General features: G+C 34.6%; 1 protein-coding gene across 3 annotated transcripts; it reads left to right on the top strand.

Annotated features, from left to right (window-relative positions):
* The first annotated feature begins 10,858 nt into the window (after nt 1-10,858).
* LOC110705598 (probable beta-1,4-xylosyltransferase IRX9H) lies at nt 10,859-16,288 on the top strand. Of its 3 annotated transcripts, none has more exons than XM_021883496.1 (5): nt 10,859-10,962; nt 11,077-12,683; nt 13,932-14,172; nt 14,576-14,769; nt 15,714-16,288. In XM_021883496.1, exons 2-4 carry the CDS (start codon nt 11,737-11,739, stop codon nt 14,744-14,746), a joined length of 1,359 nt encoding a protein of 452 aa, XP_021739188.1. In that variant the 5' UTR covers nt 10,859-10,962; nt 11,077-11,736; the 3' UTR covers nt 14,747-14,769; nt 15,714-16,288. The 3 variants fall into 3 exon arrangements, 2 of the variants coding, with proteins under 2 accessions (XP_021739188.1, XP_021739187.1); XR_002508106.1 differs by lacking the exon at nt 10,859-10,962 and having other exon boundaries at nt 10,975-12,683; nt 15,714-15,889; nt 15,979-16,288; XM_021883495.1 differs by lacking the exon at nt 10,859-10,962 and having other exon boundaries at nt 10,975-12,683.
* The last annotated feature ends 1,351 nt before the right edge of the window (nt 16,289-17,639 follow it).

Here is a 17,639-nt window from a genome sequence, read left to right as displayed (position 1 = left end):
GACCTAGAATAGTAATGAATATACATCAAGTATTAAGGTGCATTATCTCGTTATACTTGTGTTTAACTTGATAAGCTATCTCAAATACGAAGTATAAAAGTTATTCATTTGTGAAATACTTTGTAGGTTTTTAGTCGTGGATTGACTCACAATAAGTTCGACTTACTCAATATTTTGTGTTAAAGGAGTATAAAGTTATTATTATCATACTTTATATCTTAATATTCGATGTTCTTCAAATAAAGGTTTGTTAGGTAGAAAAGGTGGATAAGGGAGGTTAGAGGTGATGGATGGTTACGTGCATAAAATTCCGTTATAAGATAGATTGTTATATATCTAATCCATCACAATTTAGTCACATTGCATTAATAGAGTGAAGTTGAAAATTATGAGGAACTTAATTCTAAAAAAAATGTACAAAGTATTTCAAATTATGATATGTAATAATCATCTTTATTGTATTCCATGATTTGTATTTGACTATATACATATATATGAAAGATTTACTGACATTTACAAGACTATACGTGATAAGACATTGGATGTGTTTTACACCACATGAAGGAACAATTTTGCATGTGTTTATGAATCTTTTAAAAAGTTGTTGGATAATTCCCAAGGATATATTACTTTAAAAAAATGATAATTATGATAATTTTCTAAGATTTAGAAATATTCGACACAATTGTTGGAAATCACATTGAAATTACTTGATCGAAGCAGAGCATCAAGCCTAACTATTATGGTCAATTAAATCCATTTACTTTTTTAATAAAAAATCATATTAACATTATTTATAATTTGAAAAAAATAATGAATTATTTAATATTGAATGATAATATGCAAATTTTAAATAATTTATCAATATACATCATTATATGGGTTAACTATGTGCAATCTTATATATATATATACATAGTTTTACGAAATTTGTTAATTTATAAATAATTTCACGTCATAATAATTTAATGTTATTTGTTTTATAAATTTTTCTGTTAACTAATGTATCGTAACTATAATATTAGAAATATCACAAACTAATTTAAAGGGCAACATGGATGAGAGATTTTAATGTATAAATACCCGTTCATTTGTTAATTTCTCAATAAAAATATCTAATTTTACCTATAAGAAATGACATAATTAACTTGTGTGCTTACAATCTACAAAAACTGACAACTGTACGTTGCTAAAGGCTGGTGTTACGTGTTCGAGAGCATTATAATGTAGCGTGTTTGGAAAGTGGATTATATGAGGAAGAATGTGAAACATATAATAAAAGCATCCATTAGGATTAAATAATTTTGTGCCCGTGCAATGCCCGGGTTATTTATTGAATTTTAAAATAAATTTTTAATATGTATATCAAGCTTTAAAATATATTTAGAAATTGATGTGCTTTTGTGATGATTTGCTATCTAGTAGGCATGTAATGACTTATAATAATGTTGGTGGAATTGCTCGATTTAATACATTAAAAAAATAAAAATTAAATTGCAAAAAAATTAAATAAAATAAATGTTCAAAGTCCATTGGATTGACCCGAAACCTAAAACTTTAGGCAATGGTTGAACATTTCTTGACTCGTAACCTAAAGTGACCAATACAAGATGACTCCTGACCCGACTCTAATTAACAGTCTACATAATAATAAAATCCTATTAGATTGTGAATTATATTATTTTAACCGATTAGTATATATATTATAAAAGGATGTTATACGCTTTGAACTACTTCCTTCGCTCAAAAAAAATATTATAATATAAAAAATAAATTCATATGATGGTTTTTTAGAATTATAATCTAATAATTTTTTTGAATAAAATTATAATTCAATTTGTACATTTGAAATATTGGTATTTTATCGTAAATAAAATCTAAACTAACAATTTTATCCTAAAATTCTATTCAAATAGAATTATAAACTAATTTTTTTTATAGGGTTTTTCTACACAATACCCCTGATGTATTCACTTTTCCAAGTTGTGCACACCCATTTTCAAAATTCCACGCGGTAACCCCAAATTACCTATATAGTGTACGATGTAACCCCTCCACTAATTCTAAAGTTAACACCGTTAACTTTAGCTAAAAAATCTGTTAAAAATAAACCCCTTACTCCTCCAAACCCACCCACCACCAACCTCTCTCTCCTCCAAACCCAGCGAACCCCACCCCAGCTACCGGACTTCACCCAAGCCACCGCACCCACCCTACGAACCGCACCCATCCTGCGAATCGCACCCAGCAACCACCGCGCCCAGCAAACCGCCGCACCTAGCCACTAAATGTGCCACGCACCACCGTCTTTCCTTAACTTGGAAAAATTTCGACCAAAATTAAATGCATAGCCGTGCAGATTTTAATTGAAAAAAACAATTAAAACAAGTTTTATGTATTTAATCTCAAACTAATTAAACCAAAATTGATGGTTTTAACAATGAAAATCAAATTGGGGAAAAAAATTAGGGTTTTTTTTTATTATTTTCGAACCAAATCTTTGATTTCAAAACGAAAACAACAATTAACAACTTAATTTTGCAATTCGAATCCGATGAAACTAAAGCCCTAAACTAATTTGTTGAAAATTTCTGCAAATTTTCGAACAAAATTCCTCCATTCTTGTGAACACTTTCTTTGGTGTAGGTGAGGCGATATGCGATGATGGGGTTGTTGGTGTATGGTGGTTGTTGGTGTGTGGCGGTTGCTGGGTGCGGTGGTTGCTGGTTGTGGTGGTTGCTGGGTGCGGTGGTTGCTAGGTGTGGATAAATAAAACTAACAAAATTGGCAAACGGCGACTTAACGGAAGGCTACAGTGTAGACACTAAATGTACCTTGAGGGTACACTGTAGAATTTTGAAATTGGGTAGGCACACCTTGGAAAAGTCAATACCACAGGGGCACTGTGTAGAAAAACCCTTTTTTTATATTAGGAAGCCTATTTAAATACATCCAACGTGACACGACACTTGACGAAAAGTTAGAACGTCAAGTGTCGTTGTCTTGTGACCTGGCTAAAAGTTTAACTTTATATATTATTTATATAATACTTTATATCTTAATATTTGATGTTCTTCAAATAAAGGTTTGTTAGATATAAAAGGCGGATAGGGGAGGTTGGAGGTGGTGGATGGTTGCGGGCATAAAACTCCGTAATAAGATAGATTGTTATATACTCCTGGTGTACTGTACACTTAACTAATCCAGGCTAAGGTTAGTTTTTGTTCTTTATTTAATGATTAAATGAAAAACAATAATTAAATATGAACAAAATACTTATAGGTGTATGGTACACCCAGGTGTATATAACAAATTTCATTGTTATAATAATTTCTTTTAACTACGAGAAAAAGGCCAGGGATCTTAAAATTAGTTGGATTGGTTCTCAAATTCGAAACTAAAGTTGGAAGTTTTGAACCATCAATTACCAATTTCAATTTTAAGTACCCTGTTGTATGTATGTATATATATGTATATTCTTCGTGGTAAGTAAAATTACAAATTTATATATTTTGGTCTATATCAATTTTAAGCTAGTTGACATGATCCATAAACCTTGTTTTTCTATAATTTACGTTTAATTTGTTTTTCAATATCATATTTCATATCATAATAACTGGAAATACGAATTCTAATACCTTGTTATTATATACTTCGTATTAAATTTGTGTTTCTATATTCTACTAACTTTTCCTTTTCATTCGTTATTGAAATTCACATAAACAAACACTCTATATGCCCATAGGTATGCTTCCCCTATTAAATTTTTTTATAGGTTTTGTTGTTATTCATTTATAATTGTTTATTCTATACGAGAGAATTGATGTCAAAGTAGATGTTCAATGAAAGTCATGTTATATTAGATGTGTTTAATGAAATTGATCAGCACAAACTAGCTTGAGAAGTGAGATTTAGGTCATATTTTTTTTTGAAATGAATTGAGTTGCACTAAATTAAATTAGAATAATTAACTTAACTAAGAAATTGAGTTACATGTGCTGAACTGAACTTAAAGTACGTTCAATAAAATAAGGCTATTGTTTAATAAGTGTTTGCTTAGACATAGTCAAAGTAAATTTGATGGCCAACTACCATTCTTCCATACATTTGAATTTGAATTATTCAAGATATCATTAAATTTTATTCGATTACTATTTAATATCCGCTTCAGGTTACTCGCAGCATAGATATACGCGCACACCCGATTATTGAAAAATAAGAGTACATGCTTAATTGTTAATCCAATCCCAAAAAAAAAACCTTAATTAAATTAAATAACCCACCACCACCAGTATCACCGAAACCACTCATCACCACCTCCTAGCATCACCAAAACCACCCAACACCGAAACCCATGAACCCAGCACCACCGACGCACCCAGCTTCACCCACGAACCCAGAAAAACTTAATCGCAGCAACCCACCGTACCACCCTACACAATCAAAACCCAGAACCTTCAATCCAACCCAGAACCCCAATCAAACCAAACCCCAAAATTTACAGTGAAATAACAATGATGCAACGTATTTCTCTTGTTTCAAAAATGTGGATTAGACTTTTGTTTCGAGTAATGTATACTCTGTTGCATAACTTGGCGAGTTAAGGTGAAAATTGAAATTTGTGGTACATACATATTGAGCTACAAAACTAATTGTGTTCAAGCATATCTTTCGAGTCTATCCCATTTTTGTTTTGAGCTTAGCAGATAAACTCTTCATTCCTTAATCTATTTAAATTCCTCAATGATCGAGTTTCCGTAAAATCAATGTGTGATACTCATTTCTTTTGCATGGTGGACCTAAATGAAAACATTGCAATGATCTTCCTTTCGCATTTAAAGTCATAATATGAAGAACACTCGATAAACGTATATTCACAACTATCAAAACCAAATTGATAGACTATAAAACATATTTCTATGCTTCAACCATCAGATTAACCTTATGATTGAATTGGTCCTTTAACATGGTATCAAAGTCATCGTGATACTAAGGTGATGGGTTCAAATCTCATCCACCCTTTATGGAATATTAAGTGAAGGGTATGAGGAGGGTCCATGTTGCTTCCACACTTCAAGTTGGACAGACTCTCATATGAGGGGACGTGATAGAGTATAAAAGAAATTTGGAAACCACAAATGTTATCGATCCGAGTACTGTTGGCAAATAATTTCAAGAGAAAATCTGAGAGAAGAAAAATAACTCAGAGAAAAGAGGGGTTGTGTTTTTTGCACTTTGGTATAAATAAACATTTTGTTTATGTAATTTATTTCTCCCTCAAATTTGATTAAATAGAAAATTTGCATTATTTTCTTAACAATTGGTATCAAGAGCTTGGTTGACAATTAGTCCACATTACGATAAAAATAAAAACGATCCTAAAAGGAAAAGTCAAATTTGAGTGGGAGAAATGGCTGCAGACAAAGGAGAAGTTAAACTTGAAAAATTCGATGGTAAAGATTTCGGATTTTGGAAAATGCAGATTGAAGATTATTTATACCAGAAAAAACTCTATCAACCTCTGGAAGAGAAAAAGCCAGATGGCATGCAAGAAGCAGAATGGAAGCTTTTAGATAGACAAGCACTCGGAGTTATTCGATTGACGTTATCACGCAATGTGGCGTTTAACATTGCAAAGGAAACCACAACGACAGGTCTCATGAAAGCTCTCTCTAATATGTATGAGAAGCCATCAGCCTCCAATAAAGTTCATTTGATGAGGCGGTTGTTTAGTTTGAAGATGTCGGAAGGTGGACCGGTAGCTCAACACCTTAATGAACTCAATTCTGTCACAACCCAATTGAGTTCTGTTGAAATCAAATTTGATGATGAAGTATTAGCGTTAATACTTTTATCTTCCTGCCAGATAGTTGGAATGCTACAGTCACAGCTGTGAGTAGCTCATCGGGAAATAACAAGTTGAAGTTTGATGACGTTCGTGATCTGGTTCTTAGTGAGGAGATTCGACGAAGAGAATCAGGTGAATCTTCATCCTCTTCAGTATTGCATACAGAGTCAAGAGGAAGAAATTTAATCAGAAGGAATGAACGCGGAAGATCAAACTATCGAGGGCAATCCAGAGATAGGAGGTCAAAATCCAGGAATCCAAATAATTTCCAAAACTCAAAGACTGTGGAGTGTTGGAATTGTGGAAAGATTGGGCACTATAAAAATCAGTGCAAGGGAACACCAAAAGGCAAAGAAGTGAAGGCAGAGGCAAATGTCACTTCTACCGGAGAAGGTGATGATGCGTTGATATGCTCATTGGAGAGCAAAGAAGAGTCTTGGGTATTAGACTCTGGAGCATCGTTCCATGCTACTTCTAATAAAAACTTTTTTGAGAAGTATGTCCATAGAAACCTTGGACAGGTATACCTTGGTGATGACCAACCTTGTGATATTGTTGGTCAAGGTAATGTCAAAATTAAGTTAAATGGGTCAGCTTGGGAGCTGAAGGATGTCAAACATGTTCCCGACCTAAGAAAGAACTTGATCTCAGTTGGGCAGTTGGCTCGTGAAGGTTATACTATAATCTACAAGGTGATAATTGGAAGATTTCAAAGGGAGAAATGATAGTTGCTCATGGTAAAAATAATGGTACTCTCTATTTGACAGTTGGAGCGTGTTATTCGATTGCAGTTGCAACAGAGAATGAAAATTCCAAGTTATGGCACCAAAGACTTGGTCACATGAGTGAGAAAGGAATAAAGATCATGCATTCAATTGGAAAACTCCCTAGTCTAAAATCTGTGAATTTAGACATGTGTGAAGAATGCATACTTGGAAAACAGAAGAGGGTAAGCTTTCAGACATATGGAAGAGCTCCAATGAAAGAAAAATTGGAGCTTGTTCATTCTGATGTGTGGGGACCAACAACCACCCAGTCTATAGGTGGAAAACAGTACTTTGTGACTTTTATTGATGATCACTCTAGGAAAGTATGGGTTTACTTTCTAAAATACAAGTCCGAAGTGTTTGAAGTTTTCAGGATATGGAAAGCTAGGGTTGAAAATGAAACAGGTCTGAAGATCAAAAGATTCAGGTCCGACAATGGCGGAGAATATGAGGACACCAAATTCAAGAAGTTTTGCTACGAGCATGGCATTAAGATGGAAAGAACTGTGCCAGGTACGCCTCAGCATAATGGCATAGCTGAGCGGATGAACTGAACATTGACAGAAAGAGCCAGAAGCATTCGTATACAGTCAGGTCTACCAAAACAATTCTGGGCAGAAGCAGTCAATACAGCAGCTTACTTGATCAATCGAGGACCATCAACCCCATTAGAGTACAAATTACCAGAGGAGGTATGGAGCGGCAAAGAGATCAAATTGTCGCACTTAAAGGTATTTGGTTGTGTAGCTTATGTGCACATTAGTGATCAAGGCAGAAATAAGCTTGATCCTAAATCAAAAGTTTGCACTTTTATCGGTTATGGCGAAGATGAGTTCGGATACCGCATTTGGGATGATGAAAGCAAAAAGAATATTCGTTCAAGAGATGTAATTTTCAATGAGAGAGTCATGTACAAAGATAGGCATAAAATTGAGAGTTATGAAACAAATCAAAAAGAATCTACATTCATTGATGAAGATTATGTCCCAGACAGTACGATGCAAGAGTACACTATCATAAGTACTCCGCAACAAGAAGAACAGATTGTACAGGGCAGTACATCGCAATCAAATGACATACAACAACCTTCTTGTCCAACTCCTACCCTAAGAAGGAGTACTCGACCACATGTGCCTAATAGGAAATATATGAATTATTTGTTATTAACTGATGATGGGGAACCAAAAGATTATTATGAAGCATCCCAGACCAGAGATGCTAGCAAGTGGGGGCTTGCAATGAAAGATGAAATGCAATCCCTGATTTCAAACCAGACATGGGAACTAACTGAGTTACCCATAGGTAAGAAGGCCCTTCATAACAAATGGATATATCGAGCAAAAAAGGAGCACAATGATTCCAAGAGGTATAAGGCTCGACTAGTTGTCAAAGGTTTTCAACAGAAAGAAGGAGTTGATTATAATGAGATATTCGCTCCTGTTGTGAAACTCAATACCATTAGAACAGTGTTGAGTATTGTTGCAATTGAAGATCTTTATCTCGAGCAGTTAGATGTGAAGACTGCATTTCTTCATGGAGATCTTGATGAAGAAATATACATGCACCAGCCAGAAGGTTTTATAAAAAGTGGGAAAGAGCAGATGGTATGCAAACTTAAGAAAAGTTTATACGGGCTAAAACAAGCCCCAAGACAATGGTACAAAAAGTTTGATAACTTCATGCACAAGGAAGATTTCCAGAAGTGCAACGCTGACCACTGTTGCTACTTCAAGAGATATCAATCCAGTTATATCATCCTATTACTTTATGTTGATGATATGTTAATAGCAGGTTCTGATATGAATGATATTATAAAGTTGAAGCATCAATTGTCAAAGGAATTTGACATGAAGGACTTGGGTCCAGCAAAGAAGATTTTAGGAATGCAAATCACAAGAGATAAGCAGAGAGGCACTTTGTAGTTATCACAATCAGAGTACATCAAACGTGTTCTTCAGAGATTTAATATGGGTGATGCTAAGCCTGTTAGTACACCGTTGGCGAGTCATTTTCGTCTATCAAAGGATCAGTCCCCTCAGACAGATGAAGATAAAGAATATATGGCCAAGGTTCCTTATGCCTCGGCTATTGGAAGTTTGATGTATGCAATGGTTTGTACAAGACCAGATATTGGACATGCAGTGGGAGTTGTAAGCAGGTTTATGTCCAATCCAGGAAAAGTCCATTGGGAAGCTGTTAAATGGATTTTGAGGTATTTACGAGGTACAATTAATAAGTGTGTGTACTTTGGTAAAGGTGAATTGAAAATACAAGGTTACGTTGATGCAGACTTTGGCAGTGAAGTCGATAATAGAAAGAGCACAACGGTTATGTATTTACAGTTGGAAATACAGCCGTAAGTTGGATGTCCCAACTACAAAAGATTGTTGCTTTATCAACTACAGAAGCTGAGTATGTGGCAGTGACCGAAGCTAGTAAAGAGATGATATGGCTTCAAGGTTTGTTAGATGAGCTGGGGTTCAAACAAGTGAATAATATTTTGTATAGCGATAGTCAGAGTGCTATACATTTAGCAAAGAATTCGGCGTTTCACTCAAGAACAAAGCACATCGGTATTCGTTATCACTTTATCAGGTCTCTTCTAGAAGATGAAGTGTTAACTCTTAAAAAGATTCTTGGCAGTAAGAATCCAGCAGACATGTTAACGAAAACAGTGACGATTGATAAGTTGAAATTGTGCTCAACATCAATTGGTGTTAAAATGACAGAAGACTAGTTGAGGTTCTACTCCTTGGTGTGAAGACAGATTGAAATCAGTCTTCAAGTGGGAGATTGTTGGCAAATAATTTCAAGAGAAAATCTGAGAGAAGAAAAATAACTCAGAGAAAAGAGGGGTTGTGTTTTTTGCACTTTGGTATAAATAGACATTTTGTTTATGTAATTTATTTCTCCCTCAAATTTGATTAAATAGAAAATTTGCATTATTTTCTTAACAAGTACATATACATACATAGTCTTGACCAAATCAAATCCATTTAAATTTCATTTTTCTTAGGTCTAAAAGAGATTTGGAAACCACAAATCATCAGAATTAAACAAAAGGAGAATAGTAAAGTACTCCATTTATCCTTTTATCACATGCTTGTATTTTTTTTTGGGTCATTAAAATCAAATATCTGTTTCTATTTATAGGTTGTACTTTTTTACAATATTATTCTTTTTTTTTTTGATGATTTGTCATTCATTTTTTTTATATTTTTTTTTGTACTTTAACATCAATTCCCAATATTTTTTCTCTCCTAATGTCCAACCACTTTTTCTTTCTCTTTATCTCTCTAATCCCACGTGCATATTTATTAGTTTTAAGTAATCTTTTAACTTTCTTAACTTACGTGCAAAATGAGAAATAGGCATGTAATACGGAGTATTAAGTAAACTTCGTATATGTGTAATACTCCTGTACAAGTATACAGCTAATAGTCTAATACAAGTCAATATCACATTGAAAAAAAAAAAAAAACATGGACATCTCTTCAATACTGTGTTGACATTTTATGTCATCACACCCACAAACAAGTCTTTATTTCTTCATTCTTCAATCACAATCAACGGCTCTAAATCCACCATATTCCAACCCATAGCCTTTTACATTTAACGGGAATTTTTTGATCTAAACCTTTGTTTCTTGGATAATCACTAAAATAGTAAATTAATTATAGGATAAATCTCGTTCTTAAAAGTCTTATCCTTATTTTTCTTTTGGGTTTCCCCCCACTTGCTTTACAAAAGGATTTCCTATAAAACTAACAGATATGACACTTAGTTTTACACACAATTTTGACTAGTAATGTTTGTAGTTAATTAGTGCCTGTTCTCTTCAACTTAATTTTAGTTCAGTTTATTCTAATTAATTCAGATCAGCTCTTAATTTCCTTCTCTCATAACAACTCATTTCAGCTCTATTAAGCTCATTTCAATTCAGCTCCAATTAGTTTAGTTCAATTCAGATCCAATCAGTTCAGTTCAATTCAGATCCAATCAGTTCAGTTCACTTCAGATTCAATCAATTTAGTTCAGTTTATCAGAGTAAACCCTTAATATAACGAGATAAATATAACAAAATTTTACCTACTATAGTTTTTTTTATAATGGACTATGTAACCATGTTAGTTAAATATCACTTAGGTTCATTTATGTAGTAGTGTAAGGAGTATCATACTATCATTTATTATCGATAACCTGATGACTACTTAGCCTTTGGTTAGAACCATATTACATTAACACATTTCAAAACCCAAAATGGCAAAATTGAATTCCGATTATATCATTGCGGAGATCTATCGGCGCTAAAAAAAGAAAATACCCAAAACGAATTACTCTATTTTGGTATGCTTCATTTACTCCCACAGTACCTCGCTGGAAAATTGCATTTCTAAAGATTCCCTGGGCTTATGAACATGAATGTGATATTATTTCTTACTTTCTCTCTCCTCTTTACAGGGTAATAGAGATCTTCAACACTTTCACCTTTCCACTTCCAATCATTTCCCCTCCAAAAATCATCTTCAAACCGCTTTGAATGAAGTAAAAAACAAAGGGGTTACTCTCTGCTCATTGTATTTTGGTGGAAAGCAGCTGATTTCAAGCACATTTTGTGGTAATTCTGATTCATATTTCTGGACTAATTTCATTCCCAAGTTGAAATCTTTAAATTTTCTGCTCATTTAAGATTCTGGGTGTTGCTTAATTTTTGGTGGGTTTTAATAGATATGAATTTCTGCTGATTTGGTTTTAGATTTTTCGATCTATTGCTTAGTTTTTCATGTAATCTGGGTTAGATCTTCATGGTATGATATTGGATGAGTTGGGCAAATTTGAAGTGTTAAATTGGAAATTTATGCTCCCAAAAGTTTGGAAATGGGGTTTGGGCATGGTTTATGCTGCTGTGGTTTCGAAAAGTATGCGAGAAGTTAGTGTTTGATGTGAATTGTAGATTGATTTCTGCATTGGGGTTGTAGTTTTACTGATATTGTTTGAAGAAGAAGTTTTGGAGTGAGAATCTGATTGTCTTCTTTAGAAAAATCAAGTGTTCCTAAAATTGGATTTCAGGGATAAATACAAGTATCTGCCTGTGTATTGAGGGTGACTAGATTAGTTTAAATGGCTTCCATTAGAAGAACACTTTCTCCGGTTCCACGACCAGGTTCGAGATCAAATGGTGAAGCCTGCTCGGTGGCTTCTCCGTTATCCAAATCATCCTCAGCTGAGAAGAACCCTCTACAGCCTAGTGGATTATCGTATTCGTCTTTTAACTCGTTGGAGTATGCATTGTATAGGGTGCATAATTTTGTTCTTGGTTTGTTCTCACATAGATCATCGCGCTCCCTAGATAGATCAAAATCGAAGGGGCATGTATGGAAGAGGGCTATCCTGCATTTCTCTGTCTTCTTTTTGTTTGGTGTCTTCATTGGATTGACTCCTTTTGGTACATCGAATTTTCCGGGAAGAATTATGCCCCAGCATCAGACTCTCTTCTTTGACATGATCCCTTCTGCAGTTAGATATCATTCTGTAAGTGCAAGAAATGTTTCTTCTATAGATGAGACCCAACTGGAAAATCATACATCAATAGCTGGGACACAGGATATTGAGAATGCTACTTTGCAAGAGCAACATCAAGAGTCAAAAGTGCAGATGGAAAGGATGGCAAGCGAAACACTTACTGTTAAATCAGACATTGAGAATCCACCATTGGAAGCTCGTAAACTCTTGATAGTTGTCACCCCTACATATCCTCGGCCATTCCAAGCTTACTATCTCAATCGGTTGGCACAAACATTGAAACTTGTCCCACCACCTTTGGTATGGATTGTCATTGAGATGAACTCTCAATCTGCAGAAACAACACAGATTTTGAGGAAGACTGGACTTATGTACAGACATCTGGTTTGCAATAAGAACATAACAGATGTGAGGGACAGATATGTTCACCAGAGAAATGTGGCTTTGGCACACATTGAAACACATCGTCTTGATGGAATTGTCTATTTTGCAGATGATGTGAATGTCTACTCTCTAGATCTTTTTGCAGAGTTGAGGCAGATAAGGTATTGTATTTCGTGGCTGTTGTTCAATTTCCTATATCCAATTAGTAGTTTAAAGTTGATCGTATGGATTTGTATCTGTATTTTTCTTCTAAACTCTTGTTTAAATTTTGAGTTTGTCAAATGTAGGCAAAAGTACTTATGACCATTAGGCCATTATATTTTCGCTTATTTTCTAGTTTTCTCTTGATTTTCCATGGAAATTCTCATTTTGAGATCTTGGTCAAATCAAGAAGAATGTTGACTGCTTCATTATAAAATCATAATCATCCTTAGCTCCCTTTTTTATGTGTTTATTATATACTATGTCTGTTTGTGTCCTGGGTCATGCAGCTTTAACAAATTTACAAAGGGAAAACAACTGACTAGTCTTGCAGCAGAAATTGTTTATCACATCCTATTTTAGTTTATGCACCTGCCTCGGAGGTCAAAAATGCTATAAATTACTCCATATAAGTATATTTTTAGGAGACTGAAAAAGGATAAATAAGTTTTTCTTTTGGTTGATACCCCATGCACCTTAGTGGCTCTGCTACTGAGTTGATGTCTACCATCTCAACATGTATTCATCTTCATATTAAGTTTATATGTATTGTTGGGTCATGCTTTGATCAGTTTCTTTGAGTATGAGCACAATAAATTATTGTTTGCCACTGGTGGTTTCACAATAGAAGAGCTATTAGGCTACCTAACTTGCTAAGCGTTATTCACCGCACTGGAAAGAAAGATATAGTTATTTATTTATTTTCTCATAATAAGCTAGTTTCAGTTGGTTGACCACTTGACGTGCTTCCATATGGATCAATTAATTGGGTTTTGGTGAGAATTTCGATGTTTTTTTGGAGGTGTAGGATTCAACTCTGCATTTTTTCCTCTTGAAAAGCACATAAGAATGGGGATATTGGGCTTCTGAACTTTTACCCTTCTGGGTATATATGAATGTCTGTCTCCTGGCAGTGGCCTAGTAATTTACTAAATGAGCAATGATTTTAGTTTTTTGGAGAATCCTCTTAGAAAGCATTTCTCTGTCAATTAGATTTATGCCAACTAGTTTTATGGTGGAAGGGGTTCGCTATTTTTTATTTTTTATTTTTTTTGCCAAAGCCCTTTGTAGTTGGTCCCACATTAACAAGGGGTTCTTTAAGACTGAATAGGAGTGTAATAGATAGTACATTTTAATATCTATAACTTGTCAGTCTCTATCTATTGCCTTTCCTCTAATGCTTTTTGGTTCGTTGCATATGATTCCAGGAGATTTGGGACTTGGAAATTGGCCAAACTTTCAGTGATTCGTGGTGCAACTTTTCATGATGGTCCTGTATGTAATGGGAGTCAAATTATTGGTTGGAAGACTGATGAAATGACTCGAAGATTTCATGTGGATAATTCCGGATTTGCTTTCAATAGTACCATACTATGGGATCCAAAGAGATGGCATCGTCCTATCCTTGAGCCTATACGGCAGCTTGACACGGTGGAAGAGAAATTCCAAGTTGGTTTCTTAAATTTTTTTTGTGCAATTATTGTCTTGGCAAAGTGTGCAATTTCTATCCTTCTAGCTGGCAGAGTTAGGTTATCAAATTTGTGCAGTTTTGTGCTTGCAAGGATACTTAACATTGATCTAAATGATAATGATATTCCATTTCCGTTAATCCATGTCTCTGCTCAAATGGGATTATCTTTGACAAGAAAACTATTACAGAAATGTGGTCCATGTATCTCTTACTTGTCAGTTCTTACTATATTTGGTTTCAAATGAGCGTCTTATAGAAACAAAACTCAAGATTATATTTTTGCCAATCATATTGGTGTATGACAGATGCATTTGGCATTTTGTGTGCTGTCTTCATATTGGTGTTAGAGCTAATGGATTTTCCATTTATTATGCCTTACAGGTGAGTACATTTGTTGAGCAAGTTGTCGAAGATGAAAGCCAAATGGAAGGGTTGCTAGGGAATTGCTCGAGCATCATGGTGTGGCGCCTTCCACTTGAATCATCTTCCTCATCTTACCCTCACCAGTGGGTCATAAGCAGGAATGTGGAGAAGCAATTAACATCTAAATAGTCTGATTGATCTAAAGTGAGAAGGTATAAGAATTCCTCTGTTTATCAATTTATTTTTTTAATTAGTTTAACAATGCTCTAAAAAGACATTGGCTTTATGAATGCGTTGTTGTCTTGTTGACCTAAGTTAACTATTCCATACTCATATACGGAGTATTTCAATTAGATTGGCAATGTTTTAGCTACTCGGGCTTTACCTGAAACCTCGATGACCAGGGAGAGATTTCTTGATGACTACGGGCTTTACAAGGATTTTTCCTCCAAAATTAGCATTAACCCCATCATGGTATCTCTGACCTTTTAAAATTCTCACCTTACAATCATTATAACCACATGATCCCTAAGGATTTCGGTTCCTATGCTTAGTTGCTCAACCCAGACAAAGACCATGTGTGACTATTCTTCCAAATTGCCTGAAAGCCAACTTCCTAATCATGATCCCTAAGGATTTCGTTTCCTATGCTTAGTTGCTCAACCCAGAGAAAGACCATCCCAGAGAAAGACCATGAGTGACTATTCTTCCAAATTGCCTGAAAGCCAACTTCCTAATCATGTGAAACCTTATTACTATGAGTTTATGGCAGTTGAAGTGATGTCTTTATGGACTAGCTATTTGGAGAAATAGTATGTTGAGATACTAATATATAGTAGTCCATATATAATATTATATATGTCTTCCCCCTCTCATAGAATTTTTTTCTCCCTATCCATTTTCATGTATATATATTTTTCTAATAACAATTTACCGCTTTATGTTTATGCTTCACCCTCAACTATAATTCTAAATAGTTAATGATTGAAATATCGAAAATTTGTGAATTCTGTGGCATCTTAACTTTCTTAAGCATTTGTTTAATGTGTTGGGCATAATCCCCCTTCTAAGTAGCTGTAAAGCTAGTGATGCTTTGATGAGTTGACTTCTATCTAATTTCCTTTTGTACTGATTATCTTGTTCATTTGAAATGCAGAAAGAAAAGTAGCTATAAGCATATAACAACTGCACAATCTACCTTTGGCAGCAGAATCAAGGATTCTTGTGCTGCGATCATGAAATCAAGACACCAACTGCAGGTTATACTAAGATTAACGCCCCCCACAAGAAGAAGATGGAGTGTATCTAGGATTTTAAAATTTCCCCCGTAAGGTTAGGCATTGTTTTTGTACAGATCTTCAGTTATGTTCTGCCCTTCGAGTTGGCTGACTTACTTTATATTGATTTTTGCCTTTGTAAAGATGCAGAAGTGCGTTGAAATTTTAATGCTAGGATGTTAAAATTGTTCAAACTAGATTGAGTGATCGAGGGAGTTGATGCCCATTTGTGCATTTATTCTTTGCTAGTCTCAGGCTCGTGAAAAATTGTAACTCATGTTGTTGGTCCTTGGTTGTGAGGAGGTTCATTGATACATCTCTGTGCCTACAAGCTTTATGCTTATCAGTTATATCTTTCATATATACCGTAGATATGAAATTATTCTGTAATTTCTTGAAATTCTTTGTTCCTTTTTGAATTGTTTGAGAATAAACAGCAAACTTGGAAGATCAGTATAATAATGTGTAAGCTTATTATATGTATGGTCCACTTGTTCCTTTCTATAAAGCAAAATGAAGAGAATAGCAAGCAATGTAAAAGTTCAGAAGAGTCAGATTTGGTTATGTTTAACTTGTTAATACTGCAATCAGACTAATCTCATCAGTCAGTCAGTCAGGTTAGTCATAATTTGGGCTACCAGGGACAGCTCGGTTTTCTTTTGTGTCGAACCATTTTTCAATTACTTTTATCGCATTGCTTTGCCTTTCCGACAGAAAAACTGTGTTCAGAACTCCTTTGGGCGGATTCTAATCGAGCTTTAGGATCTGATAAAATATTGTCGAAAATGTTATCACAATCATTAATTAATAACAAGGGCTGATTAGTGATAGTGATGAATTGCAGGTAAGAATAACTTAACACCTGCAATTCCTTTATGCTCATCCTAGTAAAAAAAACATCCAAAAGATGGTGATGGGGCCAGATTATTTGAAATGGTATGAGTGCATTTCACTCCATCTTTCTTCTTTGCTTCATAAATTGAAGTATCACACCTCTCTTCTGTTTCCTTCTTTCCTCCATAGCTCTGATTTCTTGCCCATGATCGATCTCATCCTCCTCGCATTCCTTTATGGTACCTTCTTTTCGTGTATGATTCTTCTAGCTGTCTTTGCCATCGTACTTTGCCTCTTACTCGCGTTTCTAATTTCTCTCTTCTTGCTCGCCCTTGTAGACGTTTATGAAACCTTCTTGCTGTTATCCTCCTATTTCGAAACACTAAGAGCTGATTTCATGTTGGGCGTAATTTTGGCACTTTACACTGCACTACATCATGCAGTTTGTGTTGCTTTGTCCTTCAAGCCATGGGTTCAACGCGTATTTTTTCGGCGTAAATTGGTTCGTCACAAAGGCTGTCATTCATTCTGATGCACATTGCTTTGTATGTTCAGTACTCGTCTCTAGATTTATCGATGATCGATGGGCGACTTTGCACATTTTTGGGGGTGACAATGACCCCCATTTTATAGATAAAGGTTATTTTTGGAAATTTTTTTATGATGGTTACAACTTCATTTTAACCATTTTTGCAATAAATATTTTAACCCTATTGATAGTAAGTATGCTAATCAATACATTGAGTTTGAAGTCAAAATTATTTGTATTTAAGTGGATGATCGACTATAAGTTGATTAAAGTTTTGAGGGATGATACTCAAAACTTGAGATTAAATCTCGTCTACATCATTTGCCATTGTAGCTCTCTCTTAAAAAAAAAAAAAACATTTTTATAGCCATTATAAAACTTTCTTTGAATAAAAAATGATTGATTTCTGAATTAGATTTACCTCTAATAATTGCTTTCATTG

The sequence above is a fragment of the Chenopodium quinoa genome, unplaced genomic scaffold (assembly GCF_001683475.1).
Source record: "Chenopodium quinoa cultivar QQ74 unplaced genomic scaffold, ASM168347v1, whole genome shotgun sequence".
Lineage (NCBI taxonomy): Eukaryota > Viridiplantae > Streptophyta > Magnoliopsida > Caryophyllales > Amaranthaceae > Chenopodium > Chenopodium quinoa.
This window is presented reverse-complemented; position numbering and strand designations above follow the sequence as displayed.